At 37.7% G+C, this 9,400-nt stretch overlaps 1 protein-coding gene across 1 annotated transcript in view; it reads left to right on the forward strand.

The window, feature by feature from the left end:
• BIRC6 (baculoviral IAP repeat containing 6) overlaps positions 1–7,662 on the forward strand; it is a gene marked incomplete at its 5' end in the record, with an annotated part of 326,913 nt that extends 319,251 nt beyond the window's left edge. The window contains 2 exons of the mRNA XM_025197634.1: positions 5,572–5,706; positions 6,800–7,662. Coding sequence (XP_025053419.1) covers positions 5,572–5,706; positions 6,800–6,979 — 315 coding nt within the window. The remainder of the gene's footprint in view (positions 1–5,571; positions 5,707–6,799) is intronic.
• Between the last annotated feature and the right edge of the window lie 1,738 nt (positions 7,663–9,400).

Below are 9,400 nucleotides of genomic sequence, written 5' to 3' on the forward strand. Positions count from 1 at the left end.
CAGGCCTGTCATTCTACCTCTGCCTGTCCCCACTCCCCTGCCACTTGCCTTTGCATCTGCTCAGACTTCCTTTGCCAGGGGCATGGAGCACTTGACTGGGCCAGGGAGTAGCAGTGACCAGGGTCCAGGCTCTAACCCCCAGCCTGGGTCAGGGTTGGAGTCTCAATACCTCACCCTGCTCCTCCACACATCTGTTTCCCATAACCCCCTGGCTCTGAGCACCTCTTCCCCATGAGCCCCTTCCTTCCCCTCCTCGCTGTCTGCACATCTCTTCCCATAAAGAGATGTGCAAATAGTTCATCTTCCCCTTCCCCTGCCACCCTTTCCCCTGTGCTCCCCCCGTACTGTATGTCTCTACACCCCTTCCCTTTGCTCCCTTCACTCTGCATGTCCCTTTCCCTGTACTCCCCCTGCCATCCTTTCCCCACGCTCTCCTCAGCACCATGTGCCTCTCCCTCATGATCCCCCATACCCCACGCACCCCCTACCTGCCTCACGAGCCATCTTGGCCCCATTTGGAGCCGCAGCAGTTGCTTTTCTGATCTATACTCAACTTAAAGACAAGAAGTTTTTTTTCCTTTAGCTGAATGGGGGAAATAACCTTGTCTTAGGTTTGAGTAAATGTAGTAACTTGTTTCTTATAGTGCTTATTTTTACCTCTTTTCGGAGGGGCCAAGCAGCAGAGGCAGAGGGAGTGGGCATCCATGGACTCAGCCTGAGCCTGTACTGTTTATTTCCTCACCCCTCACACCACCCGTCAAAGGATCTCTGGGTGCCCTGACACCCCGGCTGAAAATCACGGTTTTGCAGGGTTATTCACATTGCTAGACTTCTTTCAAGGGTACAGGTTACATTAGACCTCCACCTTTCTGGTATGCAGAAATCTTAAGAATAACTGCAAGAATAAAAATTGTAAAGTTAGCAAGAGTATGGAAGGAGAAATATCCAAGGGGATAGCTGAGATGGTTGCATGGGAAGGGGAAGTATATTGCATTCCTAGACAAATTGTGACATGCGCTGTATGCTCTGGCCCTATTAATTCAGATATTAATGTGGTAAGAAAACCATAGTTGTTCTTCTAAATGGACTATTAATATTTTACATAAGAACTTACAGACATTGACACAGATGGTGCTGTGGCACCTCTTTCAACCAATAAATCTTTCATAAGTATTTGTACGTATTTTTTGCTAAGAAAATTATCTAATTATAGCTATTTAAATAACTGAAAATGGTTTTAAAAAAAAAGTGCATTTTAATATTTCCCATGTATCTCACTGATCTCTGTTACCCACTTGACACTGACATGACTCTATTCCTTATGTGTACCAAATTAGGCTAATACATTTGGATTACCTGTAGAGCTTAATTCAGTTTCAGTAGCTTGTCCTTTGAAGTAAAATTACCAAAAATTTGTTCAGTACTTTTTGCCTACCAGCTCAACATTTTGGATTCTGTTCATTATGGGGGTTGGGGGGTGTTAAAGCAGGCATCACACTGTGATATCCTTCTTATTGTTAAGTGGGTAGAGTAAGCTGTATCCAAATGGATTTATCCTAGTAGAGAGCAATCATTCACTGAGAGCAGATGATGATTCTTACAAAGACACCTTTTTGAAGTGATTGCAGCAGTAAAACAGCTCACTGCCTGCCTGCAAGATTTGTAACTTGGATTGATTTCCATTAAACCACAAAACAACCAAGCAAAAAGTAACATTGACATAAATTAAAAAGCAGATCTCAGCTTACAGAAAGCAAAGAAATCTTGAAATATGCACTGAAATTCCCATCCCTGGGGGAAGGAAAATGGTCTGAATTTCCATCCACTGAACCTGATGGTTTTGGATAAGAACTTTCTTTTTCCAATTGTTAGCTTCCTTTTTCTGCAACTCCCAAATAATCTTCAGCTCCTACTTGGGGCTTATTGGAGAGTCATGGTGTAAATCGCATCTCCTTAAACCTCAAATGAGATGTGCATAATTTAAAGTAAACTTAGATGGTTCTTCGGAAATACCTCAATGTGTGGAGCTCAGATGTCGTTGTGGTGAGGAAAAAAAGGTCAAGGTATTAATACGTTTTCTGTTAAATCAGAGAATCATACTGGATTAAAATGGTTGTTACCATGTGCCCAGAACTCATTATATCAGATGCTTCACAATGTTGTATGGCATGAGTCCCTTTCGAGTGCTGCTTCATTGCTTCTACCCTATTCCACATGCATCACCTACATATTAGATAAAAATTCCATTCATCTTTCTTATACATTCATATGCAGATCCAATAGACTGTTTAGAGGTTATGCATTGAAAGAAGATCGGTTCAACTAGCATACTTACTATGTTCAGTGCCTGTGGAAACGCAGCTATATTGCCGAGAGGGAAAAAGAAAAACTGGAGCTTTAAATTATGTTAAATAGTGCATGCACTAGGTTCCTGTTTAAACCATTATAACTGCTCCAAATATAAATCAGGCTTCACCAGGCAACTGACAATTGTATGTGCTATTTAAGGGCTATAATTTCTAACAAATTTTCACCCTTCTGCCCCCTTCCCACTGAATTGGTAGAGTAGAACAATTCAAAAGATAGTGTTGATTTTTAGCAGAAAAAGAATGCTCTTTCCGTGGCATGAGGGAATTGATTAAGTTTTATCTTGTACAGGAGAATGATGAATAACTATGCCTTATCAACTGCTTGCTGTTTCTGAAGGAGAGTTTGTGTTTTTCTCTTAAAGCACTATAAAGCGTGCTTGCTGTTGTCTTGATCAGGAAATCTCTTGTATGTCAGGGTGGAAGAAATACATTTCCCATTTATGTTAACAAAGTACTTTAATATGTAGTCTCTGGCTGTAGACAGATATAATTTATAACCACTTCAAAATGAGAAAGGAAATTGCCCCTATGGAGAATGCATCAGCTGCTACACTGCAGCTGTTAACACTGCCTGCTCGTGTAGAGATGCATATTACCTTAGTCCTTGCAAATTTAATTCTGAATGAACTAGGGTTAAGATTGCAACAGTTTTGTTATGTTTGTATCACTGCAGGAGCATTCAATTTGTATGTAACAGTTATGCAATTATTTATCAACCACATGTTTTTGTAGCAGCACAGAGGTCAGCCCCAGCTTGTGCAGTTATGCAGCATTTTAGTGTGTTAGTTTAATGAGGGTGTCATCATCATCAGACCAGTCTGTTTCTGTCTTTCGTTATTTGATATTACCAATAAAATTGCTAACTGTAGGAAAGCTGATATTATAACTTGTCTTGGAAAACTTAATTCCTCTAATTGACAGTACAAGTGTCAAACTAAGGGTTTTCTCCAGTAAAGGAAAGATAACACTTTTCTTAACTTTCAACAAAAATTGGTCTGAGTAATAAAGGCCAGACTAGGAGTTTCAACATGGTCTTTTAAAAAAACAAAACACAACCCTGTTAAACTCTCCAATAGAACTTCAGGCAAAGACAGGTTACTAATGTTCATTTCCTTTTTTTGTGTGTTGGACCATTTCTAAGTGTATAAGTGGAAGGAAATCGAGAAGTGTTGTCATGAGGTCAGCTGCTGGCTGTCTTGTATGTGTTGGGGGTAATGAATTGATTTTATAATAGCAGCCTTTATCTGGTGACTTATTAATATGCTACTTTAACCTACTAGGGTTTCTTCAAAATGCTGGATAGTACATTCTTAATTTTTAAAATAATATGATGACAATTAAGAGAGATTATCCTAAACAAATAGTGATCTCACACTTCCTGGAATTAAATTAGTGTGGTGTTGTTCTATGCAATATGCAAAGACTTACTCAGCATTGAAAGAGCAAGTTTTTATGGTCAATGGGCCACAGAAGGAATAAAGTAATGTCTTTTGCTAAAGACATAATTAAGCCAAGCTTCTCAGTGACATTGCATCATGGCATCCTCCTTTTCCACTCTGCTTATGTTAGGTGTGACATTGTAGAAGACAGCTGTAATGGTAGGAGCTAATAATAGAAGTTGATTCATTGATGTAAAAATAGAATAATTAAGCAACTCAGTGTTAGACTGAAAAAATGTATCTTTCCCTTTGCAGTACAGCAAGGACAAGCCTAGCACTGCATCTTTCTCAAGATTAAAAAAGATTTTATAAACCAGTGCTGTCCCAGATTTCTTTCAACCATTATAAAAAAAAAAAAAAATAAGCCACTTATCCACCTGCCCATCACCACTTTCTTGGCCATTCAAGCACAAGTTTTAGTAGGAATAGGGCTTTGGAGTTTTCAGGTTATAATTGTTTTAGTGTTTAGGTTATTTAGTACTTACAGATAAAGCTGTACCATTCGAAGCATCATTTGCATCTGCCTATGTTCCCTCTTTGGGTTTTGGGTACGCGTTTTGGAAATCGTGAGTAAGGGTCACATTTACTCTGATTTGAAAAACTACTAGAAGCAGATGGTTGCTCTAATGAAATAAGAAAATTTGGTTCCTCATCTACAAATCAAATGCCTGGTCATTTAGTTGAAAAATGCACAGCTTATGCTAAGTTCACTTTCCATGCCAGGAAGACATGTTAATTGCCTTGCTGGTCTTTCCTGATGGAATAGACTTGGATAGACTCTGAAAATCCAGTGGCGTCAATGGCAGTCCATTCATGAATTGCATGTCTCTACCACTGTACTTTCCCAGTACTTCACAATTCTTTATCTTTACAATGTGCCTGGGAAGTAGGGAAGTACTTACATTCCCTTGCTTATATTTAAGTAACAGAGGGGCATGTACAAAATGTGTAGCAGATCAAGTAACTGAACCCAGGTCTTCAAGTCTGAGCCTGGCTCAAATTGCTTTAAGGTGAGCTTGGTCGTGAACTTGCTACTCAGTCGTAACTTGGTGTGTGTACACTCTTACCCCAAAGTAAAAGTAAGGTAACTTGCCCCACCTCGCTTCTACCAGTATAGTAGTCTGTGATTACAAACACCAGCAAAGGTTTTAGCCCTTCCCAGGGGGTGTGGTAGTAGTTGTGCTCCCTTCACAACAGTTGACAGCTCCAGTTAAGAGTACTCCATAACCATTGATGCTCTTCCATTTGCTTTACTTGGGAATGTAACTTTTTCTACCTATCTGTGTCTTGTTTGTTCCAAAAGCAGTAGAGTCATGAGATAGAAGTATTATTTATAGCTCTTCCCCATTGCACCACACCACACACATACACAAACCCCCTCTGTGCTAGCAAAGCAGTGGTTTTTAAAACAAGTGATAAAAGCTCTACTAATGGGATAGTTGGGGTTTTTTTTCCCAAATTAGAAAGTATTGATGTGCAAATGTATATCCTGTATAACAAATTTTATCTGGAGTTTCTGGTTAAGCAGAGAATTTGGCTAGCATTTTACGAGCTGTCTAATTTGATAGTGTCCAATCATGCACTGTGTTCAGACATTCATTCAGACTCCAGCTGTGTAACACAAGTGGATACTTATATGGCAATCTGCTAATCAAGATGACGTTTTTAGGTCAGCACTTGCCGTCTTCATGTTCTTAAATCATGTGCATGTTAAGTCAGTGATTAGATTTGTTTGTTGTCTTACATTGCATATTTCCTTACAGGTTATACATAAACATTTTTACTTGAAAAGAGTGGAGATCATGGCTCAATGTGAAGAATGGATAGCAGACATACAGCAGTACAGCAGTGACAAACGGGTAGGCAGGACAATGTCTCATCATGCAGCAGCTCTTAAGGTGAGGTGCCCGACAATTGTATCATGCCTACGAGAGGAGCAAAGAGCAGAGTGGCACAAGTCAAAACAAAAAAGGCAACATTTAAAAAAAAAAATGCAAACATAACTGACAGCTTTACAGTTGCTGAGATGCACTGTAGGTGGTTGTCAGTTTCACAAAAGGTTTGAATTTGCTTATAAATGGAATTTATTTCTTTTCCATGTGGTTTCTCACAAGTATTTACTCTACAGTATTTTTCATAAGGATCAAAGTAGAGGAGCGTAAGAGATCTTTATGGGGATTTTATAGCATTTTATTTGTTTTGAGATGTATGTGGAATATGATAAACTCCAGTGCAGCCTCCCCACGCTATACATTTTTAAAGCTTGGAAACAAATTCCTTACATGGACAAAGAGAAAATTCTGAGGCCCAAAACAACCAGCATTGTGTCTTGCACTTGCTATAATTTTTAAGTAAGACAGTTATTAATAATGGGTTACCACTTTTAATTCCCTGTTGGTTTGTTATTTTATTGTTCTAGTGTATTTTAGTATCCTTTAAGGAGGGTGACGAGCCATTTCTTACATTCATAAATTCACTTGTATTTTATGTGCAAAAAAGCAGAATTTTATGGATTTACTATTGGGGGACACTTTCTGTTGCTACATATACATTGTTTGAATACAGTTGGGCTTGTTACTAGTGTGCAGTTTACAGGTATGTTCGTATGCTAACACTTATGTCTCTATTATATATATATAAAATTATCATACTACCATACCTTTTAGAAGTGGTGAGTTCTGGTTGTCCAAAATTTCCCCTGGAGTCCCAGCCCCAACTGTGAGCTTGGGCCACTCCACCGTTTTAATGCATAGCATTGCAATACCTGGGCACTTCCATTGCTGCCTTCCCTGGGCTCCTTTGTTTTGCAAGGCTTGTTGGGGCTGGAGGAATTCCATATCCCTCCTCATGCTGGACTGTGTGCAAGGGACCTAGGTTCTTACAGCCATTCCTGGGTGCTCACTTGTCTATCTTTCCTAGAAATTTGCTAGGAACAAAATTACTCTCTCTTCAAAGTGTTGTGAAAAGTAACGTTTTAATGTTTCAATGCAGCGTCACACAGCTCAGCTGCGGGAGGAGCTTCTGAAACTTCCCTGCCCTGAAGGCTTGGATCCAGATGCTGATGACTCCACAGAAAAATGCAGTGCCACAACAAGTTCTGAGGAGACTGTGTTGCACGACCAGGTGAAACCAAGCAGCAGTAAAGATATCCCCAGTGACTTCAAATTATGAGCTGCATTGACATAGACTTTCTAGACGCAAAGGCTTTGAAGCACAAGCCAAATATGTCAATATTTGTATGTAAGAAGCTAATTATGTAATAGGTAATGAAATTGAAACTATACTATGCCCTTAAGGATATACAGTTTAATTCAAAATGATCTTTTATTTACCTGTACAAGAGTGTAAACTTTTTTTGTGCTTTTATTTTTCAATTGTGAGAACCACTGATTGGTATGTTTAAAAAGTTATGTATACAAGAAATGGATAAATCACTGATATATAAGGGAAACTACCTTAGGAAAGAATGTTTACTGAATGTTTATTATTTTTTTTTTTTTTTTTTTTACTTGTAGAGTGAGGGCGGTTGTAACAAAGAATATATATTGGTCATTCTTACAGCTACTATTTAAAGTCAGAAAATTTTCACTGAATTTGATAGATTTTACGTTTGGCCATATCTTCATGCTCATATTTGATTTCTAAAGGAAACCTCCTGTATACTTCAATAAAAGTTAAATGGACATGCTCCCTCTTTTATGATTTACTGGTACATTTTTTAAATAATCTGCCATAAAATACGTTATAGCCGGAGACTTGCACTTGTATGACTGAATTTATTACAGTCAACGTATTTAATTTTATGCTTACTAATTCTAAAATGCAGATGAAATAAATGCACATGGTTTTACCTCATGCCAAAATTTGGACTTCTGAATTTATCTTTTGTTTAGCTACTTTTATGCAGGGTAATAAGTGTTCCAAAATCTGTCTTGATTTGTTTGTAAGGGCTATTCTGGAATTATTTGTTTTAACAAATTATCTGATTTTACCAAATAGAATCAGATGTATTAATTTTACTTTTTAAGTACTAGCCAGGATCAAGGACATCTTCCATAGATCATACTGTAAAGGTTCCTTTTCAATTTTATACTTAAAGCCACAGATGCATACTAAAAAAATAAGGTATTAGGTGGGTTTAATAATTCAACGTTGCTTTTAGGACTACATGCACTACTGTCAGTTGTTCTTAATTTTCAGTAATCCTTAAAGAACTAATCAAATATTATTGGTGTTACCTCAGATGAGAGAGAAATCTGTTGTAATAACAATATTATCAATCGGGAAAGAAACAAAATCTTTTCATTTTTTATTTGTTGCTGTTTATAAGTATCAAATTGGACTCTCTTTTGGTTTTTGATTTACTGTGTATCATTTCTCACAATTAAAAATGGCACCAATTAAGGTTGTCCCCTAATGGTTGTGGTTAGCAGAAATATCAAATGCTTTAATATTATAAATCTACAAAGACATTTTTCCTTTTCATTAATATCTCTTGAGAGAAAAACAAAAGTTATATTAATCCATGGCCTGTCCTGTGTTGACATAACTATCGAAATGCTAACTAGACTTGAATGTATCAAGTTAAGCAAGTCTGTCTGTTACCTTGGGGAGTCTTTGTGATAACCACATTGTTAAGCAAAGCAAACAGCCAAATACTGGAATCCATGATTGCATTGGGAGACATTTGAAATGGGGTTTGGTGCAGCTGTTCCCTTGATATCATCTTGTTTCAGCATTGTGGTAGCATTCACTTAATTGTGTGCAACTCTCAATCTTATTTCCTTGTCATTTTCTTAAAACACTGGAGGGATAATGCTTTTACAAGGTTCAAAATAAAAGGAGCTGCAGTTTAGTAGAATAGTGACTGTCCTCTCACATCTCCAATACATTATCTTCTGTTTCAGAGATGTTTTGTATTGTATTATTAAAGCAAAGTTCTAGTTAAAAGGGTTAATTAAAACCCTCCATTTTCAAATGCATTTTTTTCCCAAAAAGTTCCTTTTGAGTTAAAACTTGCCACATAAACTACTCAATCAGTGGAAACTGGTCAAGAAGGATTGAAACCAAGCTCACACCAACAGAAATCTGCTCCACACCTTCAACCTGAAGATAAATTATTTATATGCATAGGTCAAGTTTTACCTCTACTAAAAGTAACTTAGAAGAAAATGTAACTTGCACCACTGGTGTTGAGTAGGCAGGAAAGATGCCCATATAATACTTTTGTCTGGTACACAAGTTTTTGCATACAGAGGAATAATTCTAACATCACATGCAGTGTATATATCTGTAGTTTATTTCAATGAAGTCACAGAGTTGTCATGCAGATGTAAACTAGTGCATGTGACTTCAGAACAAACCTGTACGAATACCCAAGGTATTATTTTTGCCACTCACAAGTTAGGACCTACACGAGGAATTCCATTGTATTTCATTTTGATATTACAACTGTTGGCAATTTGATATAGAACTTGAAAATGTTGAGTTGTTTTACCATCAGATGACTAAATCTTGATGAATGTATTGGGTGGCAAAATGTGCGTCTTCACATTTCTAGCCTGTGTTAAACTTAAGTTAGCAAATGCATTA

The sequence above is a fragment of the Alligator sinensis genome, unplaced genomic scaffold (genome assembly GCF_000455745.1).
Source record: "Alligator sinensis unplaced genomic scaffold, ASM45574v1 scaffold489_1, whole genome shotgun sequence".
In the NCBI taxonomy this organism is placed as follows: domain Eukaryota; kingdom Metazoa; phylum Chordata; order Crocodylia; family Alligatoridae; genus Alligator; species Alligator sinensis.